Raw genomic sequence first — 18,797 nt, forward strand, 5'->3', positions numbered from 1 at the left:
GACTTGTATTTAGTATTATATTTTTTCTTAACTATTAAATGGTAAAAAAAATTATTAAATCTATGTCAAGTATTTCTTTAAAATGTTTTTGTTTTTAATGTTTTATTTTAGAACATTGTTTATAATGAAACAAATTTAAATTTTTTATTTTAAAAAGTTATCAATTTTAAATATGATAAGATGTGACCAATTAATTTTGTTTAATTTTGTCGTCGTTAAAATTTATGTAGTTATAATATTTTGTTAAAATGAGTATTTTAATTTATGTGAATTATTGTATAGATTTTTTTTCAAGAATTATAATTATAATTTATATTACTAAATGATTGTATAAGTTTGAATTTTTTTGGATAAATATTGATTAAGTTTTTAACTATTTGTATATTATTTTTTTTTCATTTCATCATAAATTAACCATAATTATGTATTAAACAATTTAATTAAAACTTGTAAACGTTAATTTTATTAAAATATATGAATTATATAAAAAAAACCATGAAAGGACATATTATTATTAGAGCTTAAAGGTAGTGCACTGTCAGTGTAAAGTTTTTTACACGGGCAGTGCATCACAACCCTTAAAATAAATACTTTATATTTAATTTTTTTAAAAAGTCAAATTTTTATAAAATTTAACGGTTTGGATTTCACTGACAGTGTAAAACTGCTTTACACTGTCGGTGCATTTCCATTAAATCCTTATTATTATTGCATATTTATAACTATTATTTATATATAAAAATAAAAATAAAAGTTATTAAATAATTAAATAATATGTTTCTAATTAATATAAAAGTATATAGAAAAAAGTTTCTAGAGAGATGAGAGAGAAAATGCTCTCAGGGGTGGTCGACACAAAAGAGGAAGGCGTTTCGTTTCGTTTCCCCTAGTTAGGACGTGTTTTCGACGAATCGGCAGTCAGAGAGGAAGGAGGATTTGATTAATTCTATCTATTTTTCAGAAATTTATGATAGGGTTAAAGTGGAAGAGGTGTTCAACATTTTTGGTTGCATTGGTAAGGTGGTATAGGTAGTTATTTCGCCGAGGAGGAATTGTTTGGGGAAAAGATTTGGGTTTGCTAGGTTTGGGGAGGTTGAACATTTGAGGATCCTGGCTATGAGATTGGATAATGTTCAGTTTGATGGGAAGAAAATCCATGCTAACCCACTAAGGTTTGAGCGAAATGTTGTTTTGGTTCGTTCCAAAGGAGGGGTTCAGGACAACCGAGTGAGGGAGGATTTGCGGAAGAGAGGTGGGGTTTTAGGAGGGATGCGCGATAAGAGATCTTTTGTGGATGTGGTTGGGGACAAGGCTTGTGTGAATACGAAGGGTGGGGATTGCTTGATGAGCTATCAGGCGAAGGAGGAAGATAAGTTACGATTAGCTAAGGCATATGTTGGTCGCATTTGCGTCCCTGAGTCTGTGTATAATCTACAAGCTTACTTCGATATGGAAGGTGTATTCGGTATTAGGGTCACTTCGATGGGAGCCAATTTGTGCTTGCTTGAGGAGTCAGAAATTGGTTTTATTCAAGAGTTGATTAGCGAAGGGGGGTCATGGTCGAAGTAGTGGTTCTTGGAGGTTACTCCTTGGAAGGAAGAAGTTGTGGACGATGCGAGAGTGATGTGGATTAGAGTGCATGGTGTTCCTTGTCATTGTTGGAATGGTGATTTCTTTGTAAATTTGGCTAATTCTTTGGGTTTTTTTGTTTTGTTGGATGAGATTTATTTGAAAAACACGCATATGGATATATCGAGAATCCTGGTAAGAGTATCAAATGGTTTTCTATTGAGTAACTCTGTGCAGGTGGTGGTGGATGGTATTCTGTTTAGGTTGACTCTTAGGGAAGACACATATGGGCCATAAGGTTATCGGCGAATCGACCTAAATCCAAGGCAATATCTTTGAGTTTTCCTGTTTCGGACGATGGATGGTCTGACGGGTGTTAGGTGGGAAAGATGGTAACGAGGACGGGGGAAATGATAGCATATCGGGTTTTTCGTCAGAGGAGGGGGATGATGATAGGAATCCATTGGCTGGTAAGATTTCTGTAGAGGTTGAGACTAAGGTGAATGGCAGGGGCAATTCGGGGAATTCCAAATTTAGTAGCTCTTTTAATAATCATAGTTCTTTTCAAAGACATGTCGTTGTTGAGTCCATAGAGTCTTTTGATTTAGCGGTTTTCAATGCTATGAGTAAACAGGTGGGGCCCGTTTCTGATGCTTCTTTTATCCCTGCTACGGTAGCTGACACTTTGGACAAAAGGGATGAGATTTTTGGGGATTGTGATGTTGGTGTTGTTTCAAAACGTGTTGGTAAAGGTAAAATCTCTAAAAATTTAAAGGTGAGACCGGTCATAGAATGTGGGGGCCTCTTCTCCAATTCTTTAGCCAAGTACAAACAAAATATTAAAAAGGGGAAGGTTGATAAAAATAAAGTGGCTTTTGGGTCTGTTGCTGGGGGTTTAAAAATGGTTTGTTCCGCCTCTGTATCTTTGGAAAAATATTTAAGTGGCTCTTTCAAAATTTCCTATGGTGAACACTCTGAGGAATCTAATATTTGTAGGAATAATTTGAGGCAATGGGAGAACTTGGAGTCTAATTTGGGGAGAAATGTGGAGGGCTATTGAGGAGTTGGGGTTGTTAATTTAGCGGGTAAGAGGGATTATAGAAAACATATTGAGGTTTTGGAAAAAGTTGATAAAAACAGAGGGTTGGTTGAGAAGGAGAAAGTAATAGTGTCTCAATGATTATAGGTTCTTTAAATATAAGAGGGGAGGGAGTCAATTGAAGATAAGGAGAATAGTGATATTATTAAAAGAGGTAAAGCGGATATGTTTTTGATTAAGTGGTCAAGATTTTTTGGTCCAAGGAGAACATTAGTTACTCGTTTTCTAAGCCAACCGTCAATTGGGTGGATTGATTATTCTTTGGAAGGAGGGAGAGGTGGAAGTGATTCATAGCTTTAATGAAGAGGGCTTTTTGGGTGTAAAGTTAATATGGAGGAGTAATGTGTATTATATTGTCAATGTGTACTCTTCTTGCAATCTCAATAAGAAGAAGGAATTATGGAAGGCGCTTTTATTGAGGAAGAACAACTATGTCAATGGCGTGTGGATCATTGGTGGGGACTTTAACTCCATTAAGAATCATTCGAAGAGGAAGGGGAGGACGGATCGAGAGCGAGCGAAGATTCGAAGGCTTTTGTAAATTTTATTATTGATAGTAAGCTTGTTGATATTCCTTGAAAAGGCAAATCTTTTACTTGGTATAGAGGTAATGGTGCTTATATGAGTAGGATCGATCGTTTTCTTGTGTCGGATGTCATTGTGACTAATTGGGGTCTTGTGGGGCAATTTATTGGCTCAAGGGATATTTCGGACCATTGTCCTATTTGGCTAGTCAAGAATGGGGTCAATTGGGGTCCTAAACCGTTTAAGGTCAATAACAAATGGTTTTCGAATAGCTCTTTTCTTCCTTTTGTGGAGAAAAATGGAGGGAGATAAAGGTAGAAGGGAGGGGAGGTTTTGTGTTGAAGGAAAAGTTTTGTGTTCTTAAAGATTGTCTTAAATGGTGGAACACTGCGATTTTTGGGAAGTTTGATTTGGATGTTGAAAATAATGTTCATGGGTTGAATGAAGGGGATTGTGCTTTATAAGGAGCTCCGGAGGGGGAGAGGATTGAGATAGGGGTGATCAAAATCAAACCAACCCAATGGAAAACCGCAAACCAAACCAAACCAAACCGAAACCGCAAAAAACCGCATTTGGTTCGGATTAGTTTGGGTCAGTTTTTACAAAACCGCACGGTTCGGTTCGGTTTGCGGTTTGTATTTTGTAAACCGAACCAAACCGAATCAAACCGCACTATGTTACAACCTAAATTTTACTAACTCACATCCAACCCAAACTTAAACTTATTATACATTAGCATTATGATTACGAACAATTTTATCATCCTTACACATATAATTTCAGTCCCGATGTTCTAAAATCTCTAATAACATTATCGCACATTCTTTGCCACATACATCTTCCCTCTTCTTCTATAATCTCTACTCTCTTATATTCATTCTTTTTCACCTTCTCATTTTTATGTAAATGTTCCGTATTTCAGTTTCGTTTTTATCGCATATCTTCTTCTCTAATCTCTCAACACTTTTTTTCTTTTTCACTTTCACTAATCTTTCGTCTCTTCTATTTTTTTGTTTCGTTATAATAATTTTTATATTGTTTTATGCTATTATTTTATGTTTAATATTCCACTTTTGTCTAATTTAATTTTTACATATTAAATGGAAAATTTTTGTCAAAATATGACGAGTTTTGTTGTTATTTGATAGTGTATGAATGTATAAATACAAAATTATGTTATCATCTATATGTGTATGTATGGCTCAATAAAATATTTGTAAAAAACCGAACCAACCGCACCGAACCAAACCGCATTAGTTTGGTTTGGTTTGGTTCGGATTTTTTGTAAAAGCCAACCGAACCAAACCAAACCGCACTATTTTTTCTCTTGCGGTTCGGATGATTTTTTTCGTCAAAACCGCCCAAACCGCACCGCGAGCACCCCTAGATTGAGATGCTTGCTAATAGATTAAATTGACAACTAGTCGCTTTTGGTTGAATTTGAGAATAAAGGAGAATATGCTAGTTCAAAAAAATCTAGATTGAAGTGGTTAAACGACGGAGAATGGTGCGTTTTTCCATAGGGTGATGAAAGAGAGGAAGGTACATAATCATATTGGCCTGATTACGTTTCCGGGAGGTATAGTGGAAGCGGTGGTTGATGTTAAGGAGGAGGTTTTCTCTTTTTTCTCGAATAAATTCTTGGAGGTGGATGGTGCGATACCCGTTTTAAAAGGTGTTCCTTTTAATGCATTATCTTCGGACGAGAGCTTTCTCCTTGAAGTTCCTTTTCTCGAATCCGAGATTAAGAAGGCTATATGGAGTTGTGGGGGTACTAAAAGTTCGGTTCCATATGGATATTCGTTTACGTTCATCAAAAAGTGTTGGTTTTTTCTCAAGGAAGACTTTATTCGCTTTTTCGATTCTTTCCATTCGGGGGAGTCTCTTTCTAAGTCGATAACCTCTTATTTCTTGAGTCTAATTCCAAAACACCCTAATCCTTTGGGTTTGGGGGAATATATACCTATTTTCTTGGTGGGTTGTTTGTATAAAGTTCTTTCTAAAGTTTTGGCGGCTAGATTAAAGGTGGTGTTAAATGTTCTAGTTTCTCCTTGTCAAAGCGCATTTGTTCCGGGTAGGCAATTATTAGACAGTGTGTTGGTGGTCAATGAGACAGTGGATTTTTCTAATAGGAAAGGCAAGTCTTGTATTCTCTTCAAGGTGGATTTTGAAAAGGCTTACGATAATGTAAGTTGGAATTTCTTACATTACATGTTAAAAAGGATGGGTTTTGGTATTAGGTGGAGGACGTGGATAGAGCTTTTGGTTTTTCAAAGTAAAATGTCGGTTTTAGTTAATGGTAGCCCCACGAAGGAATTTTTGGTTGAAAATGGTCTTCGAGAGGTGATCCCCTCTCTCCATTTCTTTTTGTTCTTGTAATCGAAGAATTAACGGGTTTGGTGAGGAAAGCGGTTATTAATGAATCGTTTAAAGGGATAAACATTAATGGTAAATGTAGGGTGGATATTCTTCAATTTGCGGATGACACTTTCTTGGTGGGGATGGCAACTTGGAAGCATCTTTGGGCGATTAAGGCAACTTTGAGAGCTTTTGAATTAGTTCCGGGTCTCAGAATTAATTTTCACAAAAGCAAGCTTATTGGTATCAACATCAATAGTAATTTCTTAGAGGCGGAGGCTTTATTCCTTTCTTGTAAAATTGAAGAAAATAAGTTCATCTTTCTTGGCATTCCGATTGGTCATGATCCGAGTAAGATTGCAACTTGGAAACCGCTTCTTGAAAAGTTAAAAAAGAGACTTTTGAATTGGAAGAATCGTTTTCTTTCTTTTGGAGGTAGGGTTACTCTTCTTAAATCGGTCATTTGTTCAATGTCGATTTTTACTCTCTCGTTTTTAAGTTGCCAAGGTTTGTTGCGAAGGAGATTAGTAAGCATCAAAGTAACTTTCTTTGGGGAGGAACGAGAGAGGATTGGAAAATTCATTGGGTGAGATGGGCGGAGGTGTGTTTGTCGATTGATAAAGGTGGTTTGGTGTTAGGAGTAAATTAATGGTAAATTCATGTGTTAATATAAGTGATTTCTTCTCTAAACTAAGGCAAATCATGATAAATCCATAGGTTTTTATGAAGAATTGAACTGAATAAGTTTAGTTCATGTATAAAGCAAATCGAATCACTTGTGGGTGTTATTGTTGCAGGTTTTGAGCTGAATTGGAACTTAAGAAGAACATGAGGAGGATAGAGAGCTTGAAGTCTCAAAGGCAAAGGAAAAAGTTGGTTTTTGCAAAGGTCGCGCCGCGAGAGTTCTTCCTTGCGCCGCGAAAATATCTCTGTTTGAGGGGCGCACCGCGCCAGCCCGTTGCCGCGCCGCGGCCTCGGCGTTAAAAGCCCAAAAATTCTGTTTAAAAGCCCTAGCTTCCAAGAGAAAAAGGGTGGTTAGAGAACTTTGGGAAGAGCGAAATTAGGAGAGCAATCTGAAGGTGCAGCCACAATCATCAATTGAAGACCAATTCTCTATCAAGCGAAGACATTCCTTTGATGAAGATGAATTCTTCCATTAATCTTTGTGTGTTCTTCATGTCTATGGAGAGCTAAACCCCTTTTGTTGAATCTAAGGTAGTAGTTAACCTATGAATATACAATACCATTAATTAATTCCTGTGAACAATTGTTTGAATTCATTATCAATAAGTAATCTTGTTTTTACTCTTAAATTATCGTTGAATCTTTGATCGAAAGAAAGGATTTAACTTTTGCCCTAGGTTACTATATTGATTCAATACCAATTTGCAGAGATGGAATTGGGATTGAGTTTTCATAATTATCATTCTTAATTACTGTTATCGTTATTGATATTTGGAGAGATCGAATCTCGTACCGGTAAAGGTTTTCTAATTTGATTTGCAGACATGGAATCTTAGTTGAGGATAAGTGAAGATAATGATTCAAAAGAGTGTTCAATTGTGAATTAATTGATAATTGTATAGGAATAGGTTGATGAACCCTAAGGTTCAACATCTTTCTCTATAATCGTTAACAACAGTTCATTACTCGCTTTTAATTTATTGTTTACTTTTGATATTATTAGAATCATAAAACAAACCAACTCAATTTTCCTAACTCAAAATAAACAACTATAGAACGGCAGTGATATTAACCAATCCCTGTGGATACGATATATTACCGAAAATATTTACCCAAAAATACTTTCAACAAATTGGCGCCGTTGCCGGGGATTGGTGTCAATATTGCACGCATTGCAATAGTTTTTTTATTTTGAGCTATTTCCTTATTTTTAGTTATATTATTTTTAGTTAGTTACTTATTTTTAGATTTTTTTTGTTTAGTTCCTTAATTTTAGATTTTTAGTTAGTTACTTTAGTTTAGATTTTTTTTATTGCAATAGTTTTTAATTTTGATTTTTTGTTATTATTATTATTTTTATCTTGTTATTTCACTTGTTTGCTAGTTTTGTAGATGTTTGTTTGTCAGGAATGTTCGACCCAAATATAAATGACGCGATTCATGCTCAAAACGAGATCCGTTTTCAACAAATGGAGTATCTCTTTCAAAGTGTGTCACAGCTCACACCTCATGTTAGTGAGTTTCATGATATCCGATGGTGCATACCGGAAGATAAGATGGAGTATCATATGGCTAACCATGAATACCAACAACAAGGGTTTTCACACTATACTCAAGATTATCAAAGAGGACCCTCTGAGTTAGAGGAAACCATGAATCAATTCATGCAATTCTCTTTAACCATTCAACAAAACCGGGAAACTCAAGATGCTCAACTTACCAAATTCTTAACCGAGCAAAACGTAAGTCAAGTCTCAACTTTCCAAAACCCTACGACTTATGTAGAAACTTGCAATGCTACTTCTATAAGGAGTGTAAAAGTGATTGGTGAGGATGTTGGAAAGAAGAGATTGGAGGAGGAAGTTGATGACAAAGAAGATGTTGTTGAAAAGGATAACATAGAGTATGTAAACATCAAGAAAAATATAGAAGTTGAGTATGAGCTCTCAATGAAGCTACCTTATCCAAGACCTCCTAAAAAAGTCGATGATGTGTTAGTCGAAGGAACAAAAAAGGAGGATATAATCAAAGAAGTTGTGAATGAGTTAGAAACTTCAAAAGTTGAAACTTTTTCAAAAGAGAATATGGTGGACTTAGAGTTGAAGAAGAGTAGTAATACAAATGAGCATAAACTCTCATTGGAATTACTTCCTCCACAAGTTCCTAATAAAGAAGGGAAGGAGAGTCATTGCTTTCGACCAATGGAAATGTTTAGCCGTTTGCAAATCACCATCCCATTTTTAGAAGGTTTAAAGTTAAAGCCAACATTTGTCAAGGATAGGTTCTCACCGACGAAGAAATTAACGGGTAAGGAGGTTATCTCTCTTGAGGAGAGGAAAAAACAAATGAAGGAAGAGAGATCGCGAGTTGAAATGGTAAGAATTAAGGATGAAGAAACCAAACAAGCAAACATGAAATACTTTTGGGGTTTCACATTGGTAAGAAAAGTACCAAGGAAACGAGACAATGGTTGATGATTCAACCATGAACCGTCGAGCCATGCGACGTTAAACGAAGCGCTTCGTGGGAGGCAAACCACGCTTCTAATGTTTTATTTTGTTTTGTTTATTTTTATTTCAGGAAATAATAAGGGAACTTTTCTGGTGAAAGCTAGGAAGAGGCAATTGATATTGCAATACCCTCTGTGAGTCAACCCTCTCGGGCTTGTTACGAAACATTGAGGTCAATGTTTAGTTCAAGTTTGGGGGTGGATTTACTCTTTTGCATTTTTCAATTTTATGCTTTTATTTTTGTCATTTTATCCCTAGTAGAAAGAGTAGTTCCACAACATAATGAAAACCTCAAGCAAAGTATCAACAATGAAGCAACATGCGTGAAAGTGGTAGTGAGTGAAATTTTTTTTTTTTTTTGAAAAAATTTAATTTTCACTTTCTTTTTCAATAAGTGACAAGGCAGGTATGAATTTTCGAACTCAAACTCTTAATGTGTGCAATGAAACTTAAGGTGTTAGTAAATACTGTCAGAAGTTCTTTATGGTACATTGTTTATTGGATCAGCTTAGCCTTAACCATTGTGAGGAAAGCTTTCCATTGTTTACTATATGCAGGAGACCATCAATTATTTTGACTTGTTCGTATCATGCTAAACCGGTTGTTGCATCGTCTGTGGAAATCTGTGGAAGTGATTTAGGCAATTGTTTGAATTTGAGAGTTCTTTGAGCCGATTCCACCGTAAAAATTATTTTCTTCTGTGAGGGTGTGATCCTTTGCTAACCATTCTTTGAGCCTAAGGTCAAGGTAAGTATCATAATATGCACCAAGGAAATAGCTGGTGAGTTTTGATCTCAATAAAAAGTTTTGTTCAGGACCATCAACCATAAAATTTGGTGATGTGTTTTCTCTTTGACCTTTTTAGAAAGTAGGGGAGCATTCATATAATCTGAATACAGGTTGATCTCCAAGTTGGGGAGAATCACATTCAAAAGAAGAGTAAGTACTTATGGCAATCGGTGAAAGATAAAAAAGTCGTAGCTTGAAAAAAAAAAAAGAAGTAACAACGTTTGAATATAACGATTGTTGAAAAAAAAGTGAAAAAGAAAAAAACCCAAGCTACGAATGGAAAAAGATAACGGGTGAGAGAATTAAAGTTCTAGAGAAGAAGGAATGAGTTATGATTTGGATGCTTCCCTAGATTAGGAACAACCCTTGATTATCTTCTTTTCTTTGAATCTTAACCGCATTACAACCCTAGAAAGACCTTCTGATTCTCAGATTCCACAGTACTTGATGCTAGCAATTTGGTGAACGTATGATATGGATCTTTGTTGATTTAATTGTTTGGATGAGTGTTTAACCCCTCTTTTATTCATCATACTTTTTGATGAGAGTGATTAGTGCTGATTCAATTACAATTGTGTAGTGTCTTGAACTTCTGGAGGTAATTTGCTTTCAACGTTTGTTTCATGTGGATGTTCTGAGTTTGCAGGTAGAAGAGGAGTATTTGACTTAGTTACTGGATTGAACCACTTGAGAAAAACTTTTTGAAAAACTTGTTGCTTGATTGTCGGTAACCTTTGCTGGAGGTAAGTAATTTTGTTTAGGGACAAACAAAACTCTAAGTTGGGGAGAGTTTGTTAGGAGTAAATTAATGGTAAATTCATGTGTTAATATAAGTGATTTCTTCTCTAAACTAAGGCAAATCATGATAAATCCATAGGTTTTTATGAAGAATTGAACTGAATAAGTTTAGTTCATGTATAAAGCAAATCGAATCACTTGTGGGTGTTATTGTTGCAGGTTTTGAGCTGAATTGGAACTTAAGAAGAACATGAGGAGGATAGAGAGCTTGAAGTCTCAAAGGCAAAGGAAAAAGTTGGTTTTTGCAAAGGTCGCGCCGCGAGAGTTCTTCCTTGCGCCGCGAAAATATCTCTGTTTGAGGGGCGCGCCGCGCCAGCCCGTTGCCGCGCCGCGGCCTCGGCGTTAAAAGCCCAAAAATTCTGTTTAAAAGCCCTAGCTTCCAAGAGAAAAAGGGTGGTTAGAGAACTTTGGGAAGAGCGAAATTAGGAGAGCAATCTGAAGGTGCAGCCACAATCATCAATTGAAGACCAATTCTCTATCAAGCGAAGACATTCCTTTGATGAAGATGAATTCTTCCATTAATCTTTGTGTGTTCTTCATGTCTATGGAGAGCTAAACCCCTTTTGTTGAATCTAAGGTAGTAGTTAACCTATGAATATACAATACCATTAATTAATTCCTGTGAACAATTGTTTGAATTCATTATCAATAAGTAATCTTGTTTTTACTCTTAAATTATCGTTGAATCTTTGATCGAAAGAAAGGATTTAACTTTTGCCCTAGGTTACTATATTGATTCAATACCAATTTGCAGAGATGGAATTGGGATTGAGTTTTCATAATTATCATTCTTAATTACTGTTATCGTTATTGATATTTGGAGAGATCGAATCTCGTACCGGTAAAGGTTTTCTAATTTGATTTGCAGACATGGAATCTTAGTTGAGGATAAGTGAAGATAATGATTCAAAAGAGTGTTCAATTGTGAATTAATTGATAATTGTATAGGAATAGGTTGATGAACCCTAAGGTTCAACATCTTTCTCTATAATCGTTAACAACAGTTCATTACTCGCTTTTAATTTATTGTTTACTTTTGATATTATTAGAATCATAAAACAAACCAACTCAATTTTCCTAACTCAAAATAAACAACTATAGAACGGCAGTGATATTAACCAATCCCTGTGGATACGATATATTACCGAAAATATTTACCCAAAAATACTTTCAACAAATTGGCGCCGTTGCCGGGGATTGGTGTCAATATTGCACGCATTGCAATAGTTTTTTTATTTTGAGCTATTTCCTTATTTTTAGTTATATTATTTTTAGTTAGTTACTTATTTTTAGATTTTTTTTGTTTAGTTCCTTAATTTTAGATTTTTAGTTAGTTACTTTAGTTTAGATTTTTTTTATTGCAATAGTTTTTAATTTTGATTTTTTGTTATTATTATTATTTTTATCTTGTTATTTCACTTGTTTGCTAGTTTTGTAGATGTTTGTTTGTCAGGAATGTTCGACCCAAATATAAATGACGCGATTCATGCTCAAAACGAGATCCGTTTTCAACAAATGGAGTATCTCTTTCAAAGTGTGTCACAGCTCACACCTCATGTTAGTGAGTTTCATGATATCCGATGGTGCATACCGGAAGATAAGATGGAGTATCATATGGCTAACCATGAATACCAACAACAAGGGTTTTCACACTATACTCAAGATTATCAAAGAGGACCCTCTGAGTTAGAGGAAACCATGAATCAATTCATGCAATTCTCTTTAACCATTCAACAAAACCGGGAAACTCAAGATGCTCAACTTACCAAATTCTTAACCGAGCAAAACGTAAGTCAAGTCTCAACTTTCCAAAACCCTACGACTTATGTAGAAACTTGCAATGCTACTTCTATAAGGAGTGTAAAAGTGATTGGTGAGGATGTTGGAAAGAAGAGATTGGAGGAGGAAGTTGATGACAAAGAAGATGTTGTTGAAAAGGATAACATAGAGTATGTAAACATCAAGAAAAATATAGAAGTTGAGTATGAGCTCTCAATGAAGCTACCTTATCCAAGACCTCCTAAAAAAGTCGATGATGTGTTAGTCGAAGGAACAAAAAAGGAGGATATAATCAAAGAAGTTGTGAATGAGTTAGAAACTTCAAAAGTTGAAACTTTTTCAAAAGAGAATATGGTGGACTTAGAGTTGAAGAAGAGTAGTAATACAAATGAGCATAAACTCTCATTGGAATTACTTCCTCCACAAGTTCCTAATAAAGAAGGGAAGGAGAGTCATTGCTTTCGACCAATGGAAATGTTTAGCCGTTTGCAAATCACCATCCCATTTTTAGAAGGTTTAAAGTTAAAGCCAACATTTGTCAAGGATAGGTTCTCACCGACGAAGAAATTAACGGGTAAGGAGGTTATCTCTCTTGAGGAGAGGAAAAAACAAATGAAGGAAGAGAGATCGCGAGTTGAAATGGTAAGAATTAAGGATGAAGAAACCAAACAAGCAAACATGAAATACTTTTGGGGTTTCACATTGGTAAGAAAAGTACCAAGGAAACGAGACAATGGTTGATGATTCAACCATGAACCGTCGAGCCATGCGACGTTAAACGAAGCGCTTCGTGGGAGGCAAACCACGCTTCTAATGTTTTATTTTGTTTTGTTTATTTTTATTTCAGGAAATAATAAGGGAACCTTTCTGGTGAAAGCTAGGAAGAGGCAATTGATATTGCAATACCCTCTGTGAGTCAACCCTCTCGGGCTTGTTACGAAACATTAAGGTCAATGTTTAGTTCAAGTTTGGGGGTGGATTTACTCTTTTGCATTTTTCAATTTTATGCTTTTATTTTTGTCATTTTATCCCTAGTAGAAAGAGTAGTTCCACAACATAATGAAAACCTCAAGCAAAGTATCAACAATGAAGCAACATGCGTGAAAGTGGTAGTGAGTGAAATTTTTTTTTTTTTTTGAAAAAATTTAATTTTCACTTTCTTTTTCAATAAGTGACAAGGCAGGTATGAATTTTCGAACTCAAACTCTTAATGTGTGCAATGAAACTTAAGGTGTTAGTAAATACTGTCAGAAGTTCTTTATGGTACATTGTTTATTGGATCAGCTTAGCCTTAACCATTGTGAGGAAAGCTTTCCATTGTTTACTATATGCAGGAGACCATCAATTATTTTGACTTGTTCGTATCATGCTAAACCGGTTGTTGCATCGTCTGTGGAAATCTGTGGAAGTGATTTAGGCAATTGTTTGAATTTGAGAGTTCTTTGAGCCGATTCCACCGTAAAAATTATTTTCTTCTGTGAGGGTGTGATCCTTTGCTAACCATTCTTTGAGCCTAAGGTCAAGGTAAGTATCATAATATGCACCAAGGAAATAGCTGGTGAGTTTTGATCTCAATAAAAAGTTTTGTTCAGGACCATCAACCATAAAATTTGGTGATGTGTTTTCTCTTTGACCTTTTTAGAAAGTAGGGGAGCATTCATATAATCTGAATACAGGTTGATCTCCAAGTTGGGGAGAATCACATTCAAAAGAAGAGTAAGTACTTATGGCAATCGGTGAAAGATAAAAAAGTCGTAGCTTGAAAAAAAAAAAGAAGTAACAACGTTTGAATATAACGATTGTTGAAAAAAAAGTGAAAAAGAAAAAAACCCAAGCTACGAATGGAAAAAGATAACGGGTGAGAGAATTAAAGTTCTAGAGAAGAAGGAATGAGTTATGATTTGGATGCTTCCCTAGATTAGGAACAACCCTTGATTATCTTCTTTTCTTTGAATCTTAACCGCATTACAACCCTAGAAAGACCTTCTGATTCTCAGATTCCACAGTACTTGATGCTAGCAATTTGGTGAACGTATGATATGGATCTTTGTTGATTTAATTGTTTGGATGAGTGTTTAACCCCTCTTTTATTCATCATACTTTTTGATGAGAGTGATTAGTGCTGATTCAATTACAATTGTGTAGTGTCTTAAACTTCTGGAGGTAATTTGCTTTCAACGTTTGTTTCATGTGGATGTTCTGAGTTTGCAGGTAGAAGAGGAGTATTTGACTTAGTTACTGGATTGAACCACTTGAGAAAAACTTTTTGAAAAACTTGTTGCTTGATTGTCGGTAACCTTTGCTGGAGGTAAGTAATTTTGTTTAGGGACAAACAAAACTCTAAGTTGGGGAGAGTTTGTTAGGAGTAAATTAATGGTAAATTCATGTGTTAATATAAGTGATTTCTTCTCTAAACTAAGGCAAATCATGATAAATCCATAGGTTTTTATGAAGAATTGAACTGAATAAGTTTAGTTCATGTATAAAGCAAATCGAATCACTTGTGGGTGTTATTGTTGCAGGTTTTGAGCTGAATTGGAACTTAAGAAGAACATGAGGAGGATAGAGAGCTTGAAGTCTCAAAGGCAAAGGAAAAAGTTGGTTTTTGCAAAGGTCGCGCCGCGAGAGTTCTTCCTTGCGCCGCGAAAATATCTCTGTTTGAGGGGCGCACCGCGCCAGCCCGTTGCCGCGTCGCGGCCTCGGCGTTAAAAGCCCAAAAATTCTGTTTAAAAGCCCTAGCTTCCAAGAGAAAAAGGGTGGTTAGAGAACTTTGGGAAGAGCGAAATTAGGAGAGCAATCTGAAGGTGCAGCCACAATCATCAATTGAAGACCAATTCTCTATCAAGCGAAGACATTCCTTTGATGAAGATGAATTCTTCCATTAATCTTTGTGTGTTCTTCATGTCTATGGAGAGCTAAACCCCTTTTGTTGAATCTAAGGTAGTAGTTAACCTATGAATATACAATACCATTAATTAATTCCTGTGAACAATTGTTTGAATTCATTATCAATAAGTAATCTTGTTTTTACTCTTAAATTATCGTTGAATCTTTGATCGAAATAAAGGATTTAACTTTTGCCCTAGGTTACTATATTGATTCAATACCAATTTGCAGAGATGGAATTGGGATTGAGTTTTCATAATTATCATTCTTAATTACTGTTATTGTTATTGATATTTGGAGAGATCGAATCTCGTACCGGTAAAGGTTTTCTAATTTGATTTGCAGACATGGAATCTTATTTGAGGATAAGTGAAGATAATGATTCAAAAGAGTGTTCAATTGTGAATTAATTGATAATTGTATAGGAATAGGTTGATGAACCCTAAGGTTCAACATCTTTCTCTATAATCGTTAACAACAGTTCATTACTCGCTTTTAATTTATTGTTTACTTTTGATATTATTAGAATCATAAAACAAACCAACTCAATTTTCCTAACTCAAAATAAACAACTATAGAACGGCAGTGATATTAACCAATCCCTGTGGATACGATATATTACCGAAAATATTTACCCAAAAATACTTTCAACATTTGGGTATTAGGTGCATGAAGTATTTCAACAAGGCCCTTCTTTTTAAATGAAGATAGAGGATATTGAGTAGGTCGGAGTCTCTTTGGTTTGTTTTGTTGAAGGCTAGATATGGGGATATTTGCTTGAAAATGATTAATGGAGGCGGCAATACAAAGGATTTCTCTCCTTCCTCTTCTTGGTGGAAAGATTTATTGTGCACCGATGATCGGTTAAAAGGAGACTTTTTTGTTAACAATGTTAGATTTGTCATTGCTAATGGTTTTAATAATTCTTTTTGGCATTCTAAGTGACTAGGAGATTTTTACTTGAAGGATTTGTTTTCGCGGTTGTTTGGGTTATCGTCTTTGAAGAAGGTGGTGGTAGCGGGTATGGGCGGTTGGCGTGATGGCATTTGGTCTTGGGGGGATTTTGGTTTTTCTATTGAGGCGGGGAAGCAGCAGTCCAGGTTGGAGCTACAGTTTTAGCAGCTACGGAGGTTGTTGGAGGGGCGATGATTTCCCCGATCGGAAGGGATTCCGTTTCTTGGGCGGTTGGCCACGAACTTTCTTTCACGGTTGGTTCCGCTTATTTTGTTTTATTTTCCCGTTGCTTTCCTCTTGGAAATCCCACATTCCTTTCAATATAAAAGCTTTCGGTTGGAGAATCCTTATCGATAGGCTTCCAAGAAAAAACCTTCTTATGTTTAGAGGTGTGCATTTTGCCGTGGAATCTTGTAATTGTGTGTTGTGTGGGGTTATAGTTGAATCTTCAGATCATTTGTTTTTTTCTTGTCTGGTGGTTCGGTTGATATGGAAAGACGTGGCGGAGTGGTTGGATGTTATGGAAGGGATGTTGGTGGGTGAGGGAGAGTTTCATGAAGTGGTTTTTATTTTGCAAATCCAAAGAGATTTAAGGAAGGTAAAGAAGCTTGTTTATGGTTAGCTTTTTGTTGAAATATTTGGCAACGGTTTGGAGGTGGTCTTTTATTGGTGATATTACTCACTCCAATTGTAATTTTTATGATTTTTGCAAAGATCTGGTGTTCTTTCTATCATAATCACAATTGATTTGTAATCTCTCCTTTTTTGTCGAGACTCATGTTCTCGTTTTTGTGTAAAAAGTATTGAGAACCCTTAGTTCTCTTTTTATTGAAACCTAGCTTACACAAAAAAAAAAATTATAAAAGTCTCTTAGTTCTCTTTTTATTGAAACCTAACTTACAAAAAAAAAAAATTATAAAAATATTAAATATGTTATTATTTATAATTAAAAAATATATTCATATTTTAAAAGGAAATTATGATATATTTTATTAAAATTAAAGAAAATAAATGAGTTTAAATGCATATTCATTAGAAGAATAAATATCTAATCATAAAAGAGGAAAATGTTAAACTCTTTTTAAAATTATTTAGGATAATAATGCTCAATTGTTGAATAGAAAATAAGGAATTGAAGTTTAGTACAAAAACATAATCTATAATTAGGAAGAAAAAAAGTATAATATAAGAGAGAATGATTGTATAATTGATATTTCTATACTTTAATTTTATTATGTAGGAATTATGAAAAGAATTTTTTTATTACATGAAATAGATAAGAAATTAATAAGAAACAACCAATAACATCCAAAAAAAAAACTACCAAACAAAACAAAATAAAACCACAAGACACACCTAAATGTTAAAGTAGGAAGCTATAAACCATATCCAAAATCAAACTGTTCTGTTTTGTTCTACATCATTTATTCTGTCACCAAGTTTTTTCTTCAAATAACTGATTCCATTATGCAAGGCCATTAGTTGAGCAGAATGCAGTTTTTTCTGTTTCAGTTTTTCAGCTTCATATCCTTGTTCTAATTCCTTGTTTCTAGACTCATAATACTCTAGTTTTGAGGTCAATTGTTCTTTTTGTTTTGACAAACTTGCAATATCAGAATGCAACTCTTCTTTCTTCCAAAAGGACTTAACATGCAAATCAAACATTGTTGAAATCAATTTTCTCAACTCCTCCTGGTGGTTAATGTCATTCTCCTCATTTATTCTAACCAAGCTTTCTAACTTGCTTTTTAATATTGCCGTATTTTCCTTTTCCTCTTTAATCCGACATTGCAACTCAAGAGTCATAGATGACTTATTATCAAGTTCCTTTTTCTTTTGTTCATTCAACTCATCTGCTTTCAGCTTCAATTCTTCGCAGACATTATCAAACTGACTCGCTTTCAACTCCAATTCTTTGCGCACATTATCGAGCTCAATATTTTTCAGGTTTAATTCTCCATGCACATTATCAAGCTCAACATTTTTCAGATTCAATTTTTCATGCATCATAAAAAGCTGACCCTTATTCACCATTAATTCTTCAAGCACATTATCAAGATGACTCTCACTTTTTTTTATATGAGTCATCAACTTGAAAATCTCTTTATTGAGAAGCTCTTTTTGTTCATTCAACTCATACTCTTTTAACTCCAATTTTTCATGCATATCATTAATCTGACTCTCACTATTCTCAACCTTAACTTTCAACCCTATAATCTCTTGTTCCGAAAGTTGAAGCTTGAAATCGGAAACTCTTAATTCTTCATCCTTTTCAATGAACTTTTTGAGCAACTCTTCATAACTTCTATTGTCCATCTCCCACAAAAAATCATCATCATTGTTTCCTTCAAGGTCGACATCCTGAAGGGATCTGCTTGTAGATAAGATATCAGTTTCGGGATCGGAAGCCCATGATGACATAGGTGATCCACAATCCTCCTTCATAGAAACCACAGAGGTAGCATGATTGTCAGAGCAAAAATACGAATCGATATTGAGGGGTTGAAGGTCACATTTCGGCACAGTAGTCATCTCATTTAGGATCATCCCTCCAGTCTCTCCATCACAAGCTTTATCACAATTGCTAGAGTCCTCCATCTGAGATTCTAACTATATAAATTCAATGATTAGAACTATACAATTACAAGAACTAAGCAGTAGAAGAAAAATAAAAACTAAAAAAAAGTGCATGCTTTCAATTTCAATCATCAACAATCAAAAATCAACAATCTATTTGAAAGCTATATAAACCTATATTGCAATTTGAAAGCTACTTAGTAACCTAGTGTATCATATACTAAAACTATATATATAAAAGGGTTAAATATGTTTTTAGTCCCTATAAA

The 18,797-nt window shown here is 34.9% G+C and overlaps 1 protein-coding gene across 1 annotated transcript; it reads right to left on the minus strand.

The window, feature by feature from the left end:
- Window positions 1-17,346: 17,346 nt before the first annotated feature.
- LOC131626305 (uncharacterized) lies at window positions 17,347-18,549 on the minus strand. Its single transcript, XM_058897137.1, has one exon. It carries the CDS (start codon window positions 18,547-18,549, stop codon window positions 17,347-17,349), a length of 1,203 nt encoding a protein of 400 aa, XP_058753120.1.
- Between the last annotated feature and the right edge of the window lie 248 nt (window positions 18,550-18,797).

This window comes from Vicia villosa, unplaced genomic scaffold (genome assembly GCF_029867415.1).
Source record: "Vicia villosa cultivar HV-30 ecotype Madison, WI unplaced genomic scaffold, Vvil1.0 ctg.000282F_1_1, whole genome shotgun sequence".
NCBI classification, from domain to species: Eukaryota; Viridiplantae; Streptophyta; class Magnoliopsida; order Fabales; family Fabaceae; genus Vicia; species Vicia villosa.

Coding starts and splice junctions, on each gene's coding strand:
- LOC131626305 (XM_058897137.1), bottom strand. CDS start 18,549: ATGGAGGACTCTAGCAATTGTGATAAAGCTTGTGATGGAGAGACTGGA.